General features: G+C 51.8%; 1 protein-coding gene across 1 annotated transcript in view; it reads right to left on the reverse strand.

The window, feature by feature from the left end:
* Window positions 1-166: 166 nt before the first annotated feature.
* The window catches only part of PACSIN1 (protein kinase C and casein kinase substrate in neurons 1), a 62,860-nt gene continuing 47,951 nt past the window's right edge, over window positions 167-15,075 (reverse strand). Inside the window, exons 2-10 of the mRNA XM_057700609.1 lie at window positions 8,250-8,374; window positions 7,180-7,336; window positions 5,971-6,206; window positions 5,429-5,584; window positions 5,156-5,331; window positions 4,653-4,773; window positions 4,417-4,544; window positions 3,258-3,445; window positions 167-2,766 (exon numbers count right to left, since the gene is read on the reverse strand). Of these exons, the coding sequence (XP_057556592.1) occupies window positions 2,657-2,766; window positions 3,258-3,445; window positions 4,417-4,544; window positions 4,653-4,773; window positions 5,156-5,331; window positions 5,429-5,584; window positions 5,971-6,206; window positions 7,180-7,336; window positions 8,250-8,312 (1,335 nt within the window). The 5' untranslated portion in view covers window positions 8,313-8,374 and the 3' untranslated portion in view covers window positions 167-2,656. The remainder of the gene's footprint in view (window positions 2,767-3,257; window positions 3,446-4,416; window positions 4,545-4,652; window positions 4,774-5,155; window positions 5,332-5,428; window positions 5,585-5,970; window positions 6,207-7,179; window positions 7,337-8,249; window positions 8,375-15,075) is intronic.

A 15,075-nucleotide genomic window follows, 5' to 3' on the forward strand; every position in this document is an offset into this window, starting at 1 on the left:
TCAAGATGACAACATCCAGCCAGGTTGACACAGTTCTGGATTTTATCCACAGTCATACAATCACAACTTATATATATATATATTTGTATTTATATACCTTTAAATTACACAATCATGTACAAAACAGGTGCATTGCTGAGACCACAGCACTTTTTGGAGTTTCACAAGTGTTGGACTAATGGAGTCAAGAAGCCTAGGGTGGCGGGTGGCAGGGCAGCCCCGGCTCCTCGCAGAGCCAGGCTGCAGAAACGGTGCTTAACTGGGGACAAAACACAGTACACGCCGAGCCCCGCAGGGCGGCCCGCGCAGCATCCGGGGGCGGGCGGGGCTACAGGAGGTGGGGGTGCAGTCCCCACGCTTGGTGGCGAGTGCCCGACACCAGCACTGACAGGTGGGGCTGGGCCCCTGGAGCTTAGGGGGACTTCCAGGTGGGAGCCCCTCCCGCCCCGGGGTCCTGAGGAGCCTGGGGACTGAAAGAGAGAGTAGTCCCCAACGGGGCTGTGGAGGTGGTTGCTCAGAAGGATGGGGTTTTGAGTCCCTGCCTCAAAGCAGGCAGCTAGAGTGCTAAGCGGGACAGGCCAGGGGTCCAGCCAGGGCCACAGCCCCTCCCCAGGTGCCGGGAAGCCACGGGCACAGAGAGGGGGAGCCCAGGCCCCAAGATGCAGATGTGCCGGCTTCCTGCCTTCCCAGGGGCAGAGGCCCCCAAACCCAACTCCTGCCCAGGGGAGAGGCTGAGGAGGCTTTTGTTCTGGAGTCTGGAGGCCCGAGGGCTTCCGAAATCTTCCTTCAGGCTCTGAGGGGCCTAGGGCACATCTCAGGCTGCAGCAGAGGCCCAGAAAGCAGACAGTAACAAGAACAGGGGTGCTGGGATGGGAGTTTGCCCGACTATTGAGGTGCCATCATCCCCATACCAACTTCCCTGGCCCTGAGGGAGGCCCACCCCAGCTCAGGCCCCTGCGACTCTGCCAGGGTCCTCTGTGCCCACATGACCAGGCTCAGGGCCTTGAGGCTGGGGTCTGCGATGTCCTGAGTGGGCTGTTGGGAGAACAGGGAGCAAAAGAGGACTGAGGGTGACAGAGGAGCTGGGGTATCACACTGTCTTTACCTGGAGGCCCGGGGGGCCAGGTGCTGCCCGGGCCGAGTGGTTAGGGTGTCTGCAAAAGTAGCATCAGCTGTGAGCAGTAACCTCACCTGGTGCTGCAGGAAGTCTCAGGGCCTCACCCCGGAGGTTCCTGAGAGACTCCCCTTCCCACCATTCCCCTGACTTGAGGGGTCTTGTCCTGCCCTGGTGGGCTTCTCAAGCACCCCCACCCCACTCCTATGGGCTAAGCTGGCTGGTACCTGGTACGAATACCTGGTAATCCAGCATCACTTCCTTTCACCAACCCCAGGAAACACTCCTGCTCTCGGGAAGCTCTTTGCCTCCTCCCACCCACAAAAATCCTTTAACTGAGACCCCGTCTTGGAGAGATGGAAGGGCCACCAGCAGGAGGGGCTACCGGGGGCCAGGGCTGGGGTTGGGGGAGAAGCGCAAGAAAGAAAGAGCTGGCAACTGTCCTGCTGCTGAGGCCAGGGCTCCTCCCTCCTGCAAACCCACACCTCTCCTGCCTCTCCCTTTGCCTGCCAGGCCCCCAGTGTCTCCCCAGGCAGGCCAGAGCAGAGGAGGAAGGGCTGGGAGGCCAGCTTAGCCTAGTGGGTCTATGGTTTCAGATGGAGGTGGAGGGAGGGAGGGAGGGAGGGAAGGGGGGCAAGATGCCCTCCTCCCCAGCAAATGGGAGTAGGCTGCTACTGTTGCTGGCTTTGCCCTGGGCTTTGGGGCCCCTCCCCACTGCCTGAAGCCTTGTGAGAGGGGGGCGGGGTCTCTGCAAGTGACTGGGGGGGGGTCTGGCTCTGAGGAAAAGCCTGCGCCCAACGTGTTGACAACTGGAAAGAAGCGTCCCAGCAGGGCCCTGGTCCCTCTGCCGAGCCTGTTCTATGTCCACTCACCCTCCTACACCCCAGTGACACTGTCACCAACTCCTGTTCATCCCTCTTCTTGTCCTGGGGAGTCTAGGGACCCCTAGAAAGCTCTATGGGAGGAGAGGGTGACCGTCCCTCCTCAAGCCCCACCAGTCCTGGGGGGACGCTAGGAGAAGGGCACTCCCGGGGCAGAGTGGAAGACTAAAGGGGAGGCCCCCTTGTCGGGGGTCTGCAGGGGAGGCCTCTGAGAGTAGGTGGTGGTGGGAGGGGAGCGGGGTGGGGAGGCATAGGTCATAAAACCAGGCCCAGAGAATGCGGGCAGATGCCAGCAGCCTAGGGTGGGGAAGGGAAGGCTGGGGGTACTGAGGCAGGATGCAGGAGTCCAGGAGACACCCCTCCAGGCTCAGGAGACTCTTTGGTGGGATCTGAAGAGCAGATGTTGTGATGTTGCTGCTGGGCTAAGTCTTAAGAGCTCACCTACCCTGGGGCCATCACCTCAAGTCCCACCATCCTGGCCTCCAGGCAAATGCTCTGTCTCTTCGTATTTTTTGTTTTGTTCTGTTTAGACTTTTAAAAAAATAAAAGCTTGATCGGAAAATATGTCTGGAACTCTATGGCGAGGGGAGGAGGATGAGAGTGGGCAGGGAGAGGAGGTGGTGGGTGAGGAGTGGGGGTGGTGTGGAGGGGAGCAGGGCAGCTAGATGGCCTCCACGTAGTTGGCAGGATAGAGACCCAGCTGCCCACTGTCCAGCCGCCCGCGGCACCAACCCTGCTCGTCCTCCTCGCCCAGCTTGGTGAGCTCATCTCCTACGGAGGGGACACAGGGGAGCTGGTTGACAGAAGCTCAGAGAGGGCTCACCCCCACCCGCTGGGCAAACCCTCAGATTACACTGGACCGACCCCAACGCCCCTCCCATTATTGTCCGAATGCCCGCCCCGGAAACCAACTCCACCCATATCTCGACACCCACGTGCTGCCCAGCCACCCAACTAATCTGGGTCTCGGCTCCACCCCGGAAACCCAGGCCCCGCCTCCAGCTTCGTTTCCCAAGTCCTGTCCCTCTTCCTGGCAGCCCCTGCCTCAGTCTCCACCTCCAATCCATGTTCTGGCCCTACCGCCACCCTATTCTCAGGTCCATTCTCCGCCCCTGGCACCCAGTGGCCACTCTCGGGCCCTGCCCTTGCTCTCTAATTCAAGTCTTGCCCCTGGAGCACAGGTCACCCTCTAGGTCTTGGCCACGCCCACGCGCCCCGCCCCAGTTTCGGTCTGCCCCGCCCCCCCAGCCCGGCCCCCTTACCAGCTTTGAAGCTGAGCTCGTCCTGCTCCTGACCGTCGTAGTCGTAGAGCGCCCGCACACGCACTCCCTTGGCGTCCTCATCGAAGGGGTTGGCGCCCCCGTTGGCCTCATTGCCCCCAAATGGGTTCCCGCTCTCATCGTCCGACCACTCGGTGGCGTAGGTCTGGCCCCTGTCGTAACTGCTAACACTGAGACGCAGAGAGAGGACCCAGCATGAGTAGCCTCTCACCCCGTCCTTAGGGCTGCTCCCTCCTCCCAGTCACAAGCCCTGACCCAAATTCCACCTGGGCTGGAGCAGGGATGGGCCTTATAAGACGGGGTGGGAGCCAGTGACCCTCACTGACAGCTCTTTAAACAGATGGGAGGCAGGACTACCAGCATTACTATTAGCATTACCCTTGAGTGAGGAGGTGCTGAAGGAGACTCCAGAGAACATCCGACCCCTCATCTGAGACGGGCGTTACAACCCTGTGGCTAAGGGTGAGGGTTCTAGTACTAGGGATGTAATGTACGACGTAATAAAGATAATTAACACTGCTGTATGTTATCCATGAAAGTTAAGACAGCAAATCCTAAGAGTTCTCAGCACCAGGAAAACAATTTTCTTCTAATTCTTTAACTTTGTATCTATATGACTGTGATAATCATCTCATGATGTATGTGAGTCAGATCATTATGCTGTACACACTATAGTGCTATGTATCAATTATATTTCGATAAAACCGGGAAAAAAACCAAAAAGAAATGAGGCCAAGGCAAATCTATATCTATATCTATATCTATATATAGATATATATATAATGAGTGAGGATTCTGGAGCCAGACCTCTTGCGCATCATATCTTGGCTCTGAGGCTTACTAACTAGCTGAGTGAACTTGGGCAAGTCACTTAACCTCTCTGGGTGTTGGTTTCTCCATCTGTAAAATGGGAATATTTACGCACTCCGCTGAGAGTGTAATAAGAGATGTAATAAGTTAATTTATGGAAAATGCTGAGAACAGCGCCTGGCACACAGCAGGTGCTCTCATGGGCTTAGCTACCACTGTCTTTGAGAGGAGCACGAGGTTGCCGTGATTGAGGCCATGTCTCGTCTCCTGAGGTAAAACTCAGCCGTGTGGGCCCCCCCGGTCCCCAAGAAGCTCTGTAGGAGGCACTCACCTGCCACGGTCCCCAGCCTGGGATGTGGACTCCACCACCCCAGTGGCATTGGTCAGCGCTACCCCCTCTGCCTTCTTGGGCTGTTTCTCCTTCTTGGTGGTGGTGTGAGGGAGGTCTGGGTTCCACTCCTGGGGGGGGGGGGGGGCGCGCCAGGGGAGCAGTCAGGGTGGGGGGCTGCCCCCGAGGCTCCTTCCAGCCGTTTCGGATTCCCCTTCCCCATCCCCACACATCCTCACCTCAAACTGGGGCCAGTTCATGGGCATGCCAGGGCCGCTGGTGCTGCGGAACCATCTGAGGTCGTCCTGGGCATCGGCCCCCCGGATGGCCTGCTCCAGCTCCCGGTATACTTGGATGTAGCTGCGCACGGGGGATACGGAGAGGTGCAGGGCAAGATGCACCACGGCCCCGTCTCAGCCTTGGTGAAGGTCGGAGCCCGTTCAGGGAACCAGGGTGCTGGCAGCTGGGAATCAGGCTGCCTCCCAAGGAACAATCTCTGAGTGGGCAGCTCCAGGCATGCCCCATGGGCACCCTTCCCCATCCCTGCCTTAGCCACTCACCCATCCATCCAAGCATGTTTCTTGAGTATCTGGTGTGCATCAGCTCACACCCTGGCACCCACTGTCCTTGGAGCCTCTTCCCTCTTGGCCCCTGCAGCTCCGCCCTCCCCTTCCTGTCACTATAAGGCCCAGGATGCCCAGCTGCCTCTCCCTGTGCCCACCGTGCTGCCACGCCCAGCTACCTGGTATTCTCAGCTAGATTGAGGTGACGTTTGACGTCCAGCAGCACCTCCTTGAGGAAGACCAGCCGCTTTTCCTCAAATTGCTGGCACTGTTCAAACACCTGCTCCATGCCCTCCATGTACTGGGGTGTGGTCTTGCCCACGTCATCCAGCACCTTCTCATACTTCTCCTGCGTCTACAGGCAGCAGGGCAAAGGGAGGGTGAGACCCAGCCCTGCGGCTCCCAGCTGCCACCCACTCCAAGGGGCCCGGAGACCCCAGCCCGGACGGCACCTTCTGCACATCCTGCTTGCACTTGTCCACTTTGTCCTGCAGCTTCTTCTGCTGATCGGGTGTGACCGACTGTTCAGTCTTGCTATTCATCTCCCGGGTCATGGCCAGCTTCTCCTCTTTGCAGGCCAGGTGGTAGGCCTTCTTGGCTGCCTCTAGCTGTGGGGAGAGGGGCGAGGGGGCAGGGCGCCTACTTGTAAGCAGGAGCCAACATGATCGCTCTCAACCCCTCCCACCGGGAGCTGCGAGCACACGTTCTTGAAAGGAGGAAGGGATGCGGGCCCAGGCTCCAGGTATTCGGGAGCAGTGGCCCCCCCATCTGTACATGGTTCCCTGCACTGCCTGCCCCTGCGGACACCCTCCTGTCGGGCACTGTAGTGCCTGCCCCGTCTGTGGATGTTTCTTCCTGGCAGGACGTGTGGCTCCTCGCTGGGCACAATCCCCACTGACCACCGCATCGACAGACACTCTCCCTGTGATCAGTCGGCCCCTCTGAGCCCAGCCACCCAGCCTCGCCCCTTCTGTGGCAGCCGCCCACCAGGCACCTCCTTTATCTTCTTGGCCCAGGGCTTCTGGGCCTTGCGGAAGCCATCTTCAGCCTCCTTGGTCTCCTTGAAGCCGCCCATGATCTGCTTGTGATAGGCATCCTTCTGCCAGTTCTTGACCTTCTCCAGGTCCTCATTCAGCAGGTTGTTCTTCACCTCCTGGTGCAGTTCGCTCACCTTGTCCGCCTCCGTCATTATGGCACCCCAGGCGCGCTCCAGGCTGCCATACTGTGGGCCTGAGGAAATGGCCATGGGGTCACCAGTCCTCATCTCCCCCTGCCCAGAGGGCCCCCTTCATGCCTTCTTTCTCTGAGGCTTTCCCCATACTTCCCATGGTGGGAGAAATGCCCTCCTCTGCTCTCCTTATAGTTTTATCCACCCTCCATGGCCCAACAACAGCCACCTCCTCCAGGAAGCCTTCTCTGAATCCTCACACCTCAGCCTGCAGCCTTCATGAATTCTTATAGCATCTGCCTCTGGGCCTACTCCCTGTTTCCCCCATCAGCTTGTGAGCTCCATGGGGGGCAGCCTGGACCCCATGAGCTCTCACAAGCCAGCACAGCACGAGGCACACAGTCAGTGCTCCAGGAATGTTGACTGAATATAAGATTGAAGAACCAACTGGTGACAGATGCCAGGAGGCCACTGGGACCAGACATTCCACAGGATCTGGACTAGTGCAGACAATTGCTATAATAAAATTTGCATTGTGGTCACATTAAACGCTCTGAATTTGATAGCTGAACTATGGTTATGTCAACAAATGTTCTTATTTTTCCATGATACATGAAGAATTTAGGGTGAAGGGGCACGTCTCCAACTTAAATGGTTCAACAAAGATATGCCTATAAATAGGGAGGGAGTGAGAAAACAAACGTGGTAAAATATGAGCTGGTGAGTCTGGGTGAAAGGTATGTAATTCTCTATTATTCTAGCAACTTTTCTCTGAGCTTAAATTATTTCAAAATAAAAAGTTGTGTTTTTTTTAATTCAACCTAAAATTGCGGAAAGTAGAGTTGACCAGGGACAGGGAGGCCTGCGTGGTTTGGGAGGGGAAGAGTGCGGGGGAGGGGCCGGCGCCTGCAAAGGCCCCTGATTGGATGGTGCAGGCGCATCCAGGGGCGGGGAGCGCTCCCGGGACCCAGACTGTTGCGGGGCGGGTTACAGTCTGGAGTGTGCGCTGGGCACGGGGGAGGGGGGGATGGGCACCTTTCTCGATGAGCTGGCGCCAGCGCTTGGCCCAGTCGGTGAGCTGCTGCGCGTACGCCTTCTCGATCTTGGCGCGCTCCTGCACGCAGTTCATCAGGTCGTTGCACAGCCGGTGCCCGTCATCGATGCGCTTCACCGTCCGCTTGTAGTTCCCCACCTGGCGGTCAAGCAGCGAGCACCACTCCCGCCGGCTCCCCGCCTCGCCCGCGCGGCCGCCCTGGCCACCCCGTCCTGCAGGGGGCGCCCGCCGGGCCACCCCGGCCGCTCCGCGCTGACACCCTGGGGGCTTCTGGACCCTCTCGCTTCCAGAGGCTTGGGCAGCCCCCCTCACACCCCACTGTCTATACACTCCCTCACCCCGCTTGAAACAGAATTTCCTCGTTGCCATCCAGTGCAGAAGGATATTTATAATTTGGACTTGGACTCAAATGAATTATTCATTTTGTTCTTGTGGTGCTAAATCTATCATATTTATATAGAGTCATATAAGCGTTGACTTGCGCTGCAGCTTCTTGACATAATATTATGTTTTGTAGACATCTCGTTAAACACTTATTAATTTAGGTTTGGCAGTTTTCACTTCGGGTTTTGGAAGCCAATGGAAAATTTCTTTCCGGGTCTCAAATATTTGGGGAGGCTCCTGCAATGCTGGCTTGTCTCCACCTCTTTGTTGCTGTGGGACTTCCTGAGCTCACAGCACCTCTCTATGACCAGTGCTGCGCCCCCTGCCCACTGCACAGGGTAGGAGGAGGGCACAGCTGTGAAAGCCCATGTAGCTGTAAAGTGCCGCACCTGCCTGTGTGAAGCACAAAGAGTCTCAGCCAGGGCCCCCAGAGCAAAGGATCAGGAGGCCCTGATCTCTCCAGCAGTAGCTGTGTGGCAGAGGGGCTCTGGGCTCAATGGTCTGTAGGAACCACTTCATGGCAACAACTGCCCACTGGACATGGGGGGCTTTGGAGAGGCCCAAGGGGCTGCGGAGCAAGGCCTGAGGTCATGGGTGGGTGGGAGCCTGGGCCTCCATGCAGCCAGGCTGTCTGGTCCCCAGGATCTGGGGAGCATCCAAGCCTCACCTCCCAGAAGCTGTCGGTGGTCTCCTCCGGAGCTAGCGAGGCCTCGTCGTAGGAACTGGACATGGCGTGGCCGTGGGGGGGTGGGCAGGTGTGGAGCAGCGGTCAGCAGGCTGGCTGCTCATGCGCTGGGAGGGCAGGAGAGAGATCCCTGGCGATGCGGGAAGCGTTCCATGTGCCCCATTCCAGGCCTGGGACCCCACCTTGCTGTAGGGGCTCCACAGGCATGAGCCTTGCATTGGATGGGGGCTTCCTGCCCAGAGACTGGCTCCCCATCCCTAGGGTAACCCCAAGAGCCACTCTGTAGCACCCCTCGTGCCCACCTCCCGGTCTCTCCTCCATGAGCCCCTCACTCCACATCCCCTCCTTCCCCTCTCCCCCAAGTCCATCCTCCAGCTCCAGCATGGGCACCTCTTCTCAGAGGCCTGCCCCAACCACCAGAACCATGGTGCCCACAACTGTTTTTGTGCTCCTGGACTCTTAGAGCTAAAGCCTAGGGCCACTTAATTGCATATTTGCTTTATATAAACCCACAGTTTGCTTCATAGACACGCACAGCTCCTCAAAGCCAGCAACCAGTCCTATCTTTGTTCATGTCCTGCACCCCCTCCCCAGGACCTGGCACCCTGTAGGCCCATTGGGGCTCAATGATGAACTCCAGAAGGCTTCTGAATCGGCTCCCCTCAGCACTGCCCACCCTGACACAGATGAATCCTTGCACTGGGCCCAAAATACCCACCTCAGCTCCCCCATCCCATTCCCAATCAATGCAGAGCCTCTGGTCTCAGCCCCCAGAATCTCCCTGAACCCCTCGACCTGGAGCTTGGACCCGAGCCCCTCGGGAAGCTGGCAGCAGGCACCCTCCTACCTCCTACCCAGGCTCAATGCCTCCTCAGTTCTCTGAGCTGTTGGGCTCCTGTAAATGCCCTTCCAGCTGCCCTGGTACCCAGCCTTAAAGCCTCCATTAGCCACTTACATGTCTCCTAAGAGTCCCAGGCATGTGGCTTTCTGGCCCACAGATCAGACCACCACAATCTGAGCGAGCATCGGGGTGGCTGTGTGTGTCCTGGATCTGTCGGCAGGCATCACGGCCATCCAATCTAGGCCATGTGCTGCCCCAGGGCCAGGGCAGGCGCTGCCCTACTCCCATCCCCTACCCAGTCCTCACTGCCACCCCAGACAAGAATGGCTCAGTAGTCAGGACACACGATGTCAAGAGCCAGGGTCCTAGTCTTCAAAGGGGCAGCGAGTCCAGGCTGGGCCTGACCCTGAGATGGAGCAGAACCCTATGATCCTTGCCTCCCCGCCACGTCCTCAGCCTGCCTTTTGTCTGTGGAAAACTTTAGCCAAAGAATAAGTTTAATCAGAGAAGTGAGAAAATGCAGAAATAAGACTAAAAGTCTAAAACACTACACAAATCCAATAAGACTAAATAATAACATCAATGGTTTAGTTATTAAGCATAGTCAAGGACATTTAGTTCCTCCTCAAGGGCTACAGATAATATTCTGAGCCATATCCTATGAACTGTCTTATAGATACTGAAACCCCCACCAGGTGGAAGAAGTTAACTACACGATGACCAGACTATAACCATGACATAAGCTGCCACAATTCCAAGAGCTGGCCTCAGAGAAACGGGAACAAACTGATGATTAACTGTACTTAAAACAATCAAGATGACACTGAGGGACTTCCCTGGTGGCGCAGTGGTTAAGACTCCATGCTCCCAATGCAGGGGGTCCAGGTTCGATCCCTGGTCAGGGAGCTAGATCCCACATGCATGCCACAACTAAGAGTTCACCTGCCACAACTAAGGAGCTGGTGAACTGCAACTAAGGAGCCTGCAAGCCACAACTAAGGAGCCCACACGCCACAACCAAAGAGCCTACCTGCTGCAACTAAGACCTGGCACAACCAAATAAATAAATAAATACATAAATCATAATGAAATAAAACAAAAAATAGATGACACTGATCAGACCACCACGTGACCAATTTCAAGATGACTGTCAGAGCTGACTGTGCTGTTTCTGCATGTAGTGCCCCCCCATCACCTATAAAAGTTCTTGCCCACTGATTGTCAGTGGGGGGGAGTTGGCCTTTGGACAGGAGTTCCCCCTGCCCACCAGGTTGCCAGCCTCCAAAATAATGCAAACTTTCCTTTCTACCAACCTTGCCTCTTTATTGGCTTTACAGCAGCAAGCAGCCAGACCCCCACTTTTGGTAACAATTTTTGCCACCCAGCATGGGGCTGCTGCACCCTCACAATATCTGGCTTCCTAGGGTTTTCCCAAGCAGAAGTCGCCCACTGTGACTCCACGCTGAGATGGCTGTGAGGAGCCCACTGCTCATGGCTAGCTGGCCCTGAGAAGGGATTTGGGGGGATGTTCCCAGCAGCTGCCGAAACCATTTGTTTTGGGGATCTTCCCTGTTTCTCCCCTGCTTGGCACTTGCTGCCAACATATGCTTTTCCTTGGTGGAACAGAAACATGCATCTAGATGAGCTGACAAGCTCCAAGGCTGAGTAAGTCCTGGTGTACACCCAGGCAAACTCCTCTTTTGAGCACAAAGTGCTACTTGGGTGTTTTGCCAATTGGTTCTGATGGGTGTCTGATGTTGAGGACCACTTGTGTTGGGGAAGTATTTATTTGGGACTCTATTGGTCATCCTCTTGGAGGATTTGTGACAGTTCTGTCTCCTGGTGTGTGAGCGTATAATCCATTTGTGTAATTAGAAAATTTTTAGCTATGAGATTACAACTAAAGAAAAAGATGATCTTTTTATGGCCATGCCGTGTAGCATGCGGGATCCTAGTTCCCTAACCAGGGATCAAACTCAACCACTGGATCATCAGGGAAGTCCCAAAGATAATTAAAAAATATATATATATTTATTATTTTATTTTTGGCTGCTTTGGGTCTTAGTTGCAGCATGTGGGATCTTCATTGTGGCATGTGGGATCCTCTGCTGCAGCATGGGCCCCCTGTTGTGGCACACAGGCTCCAGAGTGCATGGGCTCCATGCTTGTGGTGTGCAGGCTCCAGAGCACATGGGCTTTGTAGTTGTGGGCACGTGGCCTCTCTAGTTGTGGCCTGCATGCTTGGTAGTTGCAGTGCATGGGTTTAGTTGCCCCATGACATGTGGGATCATAGTTCCCCGACCAGGGACTGAACCTGCATCCCCTGCATTGGAAGGTGGATGGACTTTAACTACTGGACCACCAAGGAAGTCCCCAGAGATAATTTTTTTTTTTTAATTTTTTTAATTTTTGGCACACGGGCTTAGTTGCTCCGCGGCATATGGGATCTTCCTGGAGCTGGGATCGAACCCGTGACCTTTGCATTGGCAGGCGGATTCTTAACCACTGCGCCACCTAGGAAGCCCCCCAGAGGTAATTTTTTAAACAATATATGACAACAAATGTTCTTTAGACTCTGAGGAAAATTGGTTAAGATGAAATTCTTTTGAAATTCCAAAAGAATTTTGAAATTCTTGTTTTTTTTTTTTTTTTGTTTGTTTTTTTTGCATATGCAGTTAAAGAAAGCTAGCTTGATAAAACACTGTTTTCAGAATTCTGACCCTGAGAGAACAAAAATATGCCTAGGAGAAAACTTGAAGTTAACTCTTATCATGTCCTTGAAATACAAACACAGCCCACTATGCCTCAGACTTTAGCCTTGGATTAATTAATAGAACTTGAAAAGATGTTTGGGCTTATTAAACATGCATCTTTTATCACATTAAAGAGAAATTATGCTATGAGAAAAATGTAAGTTTTTAGAGGTTATGGAATATGTTCTTAAGTTTGCCAATTAGTAAATGCTGATATAACAGTTCAATTACTTGTTTCTTGGTTTTGTTAAGGCTTTTAAAGGTTGAAAATTGTAATATGTAATTAAAGCTACTAAAAATGATACGGGAAGCATTTCAGTGTGTAAAGTAGGATATGTGCTGTTGGTGAGAGAAGGTATAAAGAACAGAGACGTTTTTGTTAAGGAAAAATGATGATAATAATTTTGTCCTATAAGTTGTTGTTTCTGGATGGCAAAAATAAGGAATGAATCATATGGATAAAAAAATGATAAAAGATTTGCAAAAAAAAAAAAAGGGGAACTTTGAGAAAAGAATTTTGTATGTTGTCAGGAGTGATCTAGATTGGATTTAATAAGGTAAGTGAACTTTGTTATTAATAGTCAGCTGGTACAAGACTGGAATTTGGTTTTCTTTCTCCCTGTTAAGAGAACAAAATTTTCCTGGAATACTGAGCTGCTTTTGATAACAAATTGCAAGTTTCTTTCTTTAGCTAACTCTGAGTATTCCAAAGGGCTGCTAGGCATCTCAGAAGAAATATCAAAGTAATTAGGATTATTTGGTAAGTTAAATTATACAGACAGTTGATAACTTTCAGATCATACTGCTGAACTGGGTAAGAAATTTAAAGAATTCTAATGGAAAGCTATCGTTTTGCTTCAAACCATATTTTTGATCCCAATGTTCAGGATGGAAAAAATTGTCTACTGAAGTTATCATAGAGTAGAATTACTTATGATGTGCTTCACTGCTGGCTTTAAGTTTACTACTATAATCACATGTATAATGTTTGTGTGACAACTGGGTATTAGTGCTAAAATGTATAGCCTATAAAATGTTTTCCCATCAGCATACCTCTGTACTTGTTTGTTATGTCTGATTAGTTTTCCCCCATCACGAATAACTAGGTCAATATATAAATAAAAAGTAGGCCTAGCACCGAGGAACATGAATGGACCCAGAGCAGGCAACTGAGCCACATCTGGCAATGCTGGAAAAATATATTGATTATCTATGGAAAGATTTGCAATTAAAAGGGGAAAATGATGAAAGAAATTTCCACATGTTGACATATGGGGAAGTCATTCTGGCTTATACATGATTTAATCTGAACTTTAGGCTAACCAAAACAGCCTGTTTATGGCTATTAAACACACATTGTAGGGCTTCCCTGGTGGTGCAGTGGTTAAGAATCCACCTGACAATGCAGGGGACATGGGTTTAAGCCCTGGTCTGGGAAGATCCCACACGCTGCGGAGCAACTAAGCCTGTGTGCCACAGCTACTAAGCCTGCACTCTAGAGCCCATGAGCCACAACTACTGAGCCCACATGCCACAACTACTAAAGCCCGTGTGCCTAGAGCCTGTGCTCTGCAACGAGAAGCCACCATGATGAGAAGCCCATGCACTGCAATGAGGAGTAGCCCCTGCTCTCTGCAACTACAGAAAGCCTGTGCACAGCAATGAAGACCCAGTGCAGCCAATAAATTAAATAAATAAATAAATAAATAAATAAATAAATAAATAAATAAATTAAAAAAACATACATTGTACATCTGCTTTAACCATTAAGGAAAAAAAACACATTCAGAGAACAATACAAAGATGCAATTTGATTATTATCCTCATTGTAATGTCTACTAATTTTCAAATGTTTGTCCAGGTACCATATGACAAAGTAATCGAAGAGAGAGGTAATGTTTTCATAATATAATACATTGATGCTAAGCTTGGAATTTGAGATTATATCCAACTCTGTGTCCACTCCCAAAATTAGGTAGGACTATGCTCCACTTCAGCAGGAAGTAGCCAGAGAAGCAACCCATTCCCTCAAAGATTTGGGGAAAACTGGAATAGAAATGGAACTAAAACAGAGTTCCTCTGCCAAATCTATGATTAACCTCTCTATCCAAAACTTTACTCCCTTTCTTGTTCTGTACCTGTCCCTCCTCAAGACTAAGGAGTATCAAAGAAAAGGAAGGACTGAAATGGAGCAGGACCCTATGGTCCTTGTCCCTCATGTCCTCAGCCTGCCTTCTGTCTGTGGAAAAAACTTTAGCCAAAGAGTAAGTTTAATCAGAGAAGTAAGAAAATGAAGAAACAAAGGAAAATAGTCCAACAAGACTAAATAATAATAGTTTAGTCATTAAGCATAGTCAAGGACCACTAGTTCTTCCTCAAGGGCTATAAATATTCTGAGCTATATCCTGTGAGCTGTCTTATAGATACTAAAACCCCCACCAGGTGGAAGAAGTTAACTACATGATGACAAGACTGTAGCCATGACATAAGCTGACACAATTCTGAGAGCTGATCTCAAGGAGATGGGAATAAACTGACCCTGGAACTAAAGATTAACTGTACTTAAAACAGTCAAGATGCTCTATGTCAAAAAAACAAACAACCCAATCAAAAAATGGGCAGAAGATCTAAATAGACATTTCTCCAAAGAAGTCATACAGATGGCCAAAAAGCACATGAAAAGATGCTCAACATCACTAATTATCAGAGAAATGCAAAGCAAAACTACAATGAGGTATCACCTCACAGTAGTCAGAATGGTCATCATCAAAAAAGTCCACAGGACTTCCTAGGTGGCGCAGTGGTAAAGAATCCACCTGCCAATGCAGGGGACATGGGTTCGAGCCCTGCCCTGGGGAGATTCCACATGCCATGGAGCAACTAAGCCCGTGCACCACAACTATTGAGCCTGCGCTCTAGAGCCCATGAGCCACAACTACTGAGCCTATGTGCCTCAACTATTGAAGCCCACGTGCCTAGGGCCCGTGCTCCACAGCAAGAGAAGCCACTACAATGAGGAGCCTGTGCACCACAATGAAGAGTAGCCTCGCTCGCAGCAACTAGAGAGAGCCCGTGTGCAGCAATGAAGACCCAACATAGTCAATAAATAAATAAAATAAATAAATTTCTTAAAAAAAAAAAGTCCACAAACAATAAATGCTGGAGAAGGTGTGGAGAAAAGGGAACCCTCATACACTGTCGATGGGAATGTAAA

The sequence above is a fragment of the Hippopotamus amphibius genome, chromosome 11 (assembly GCF_030028045.1).
Source record: "Hippopotamus amphibius kiboko isolate mHipAmp2 chromosome 11, mHipAmp2.hap2, whole genome shotgun sequence".
In the NCBI taxonomy this organism is placed as follows: Eukaryota; Metazoa; Chordata; class Mammalia; order Artiodactyla; family Hippopotamidae; genus Hippopotamus; species Hippopotamus amphibius.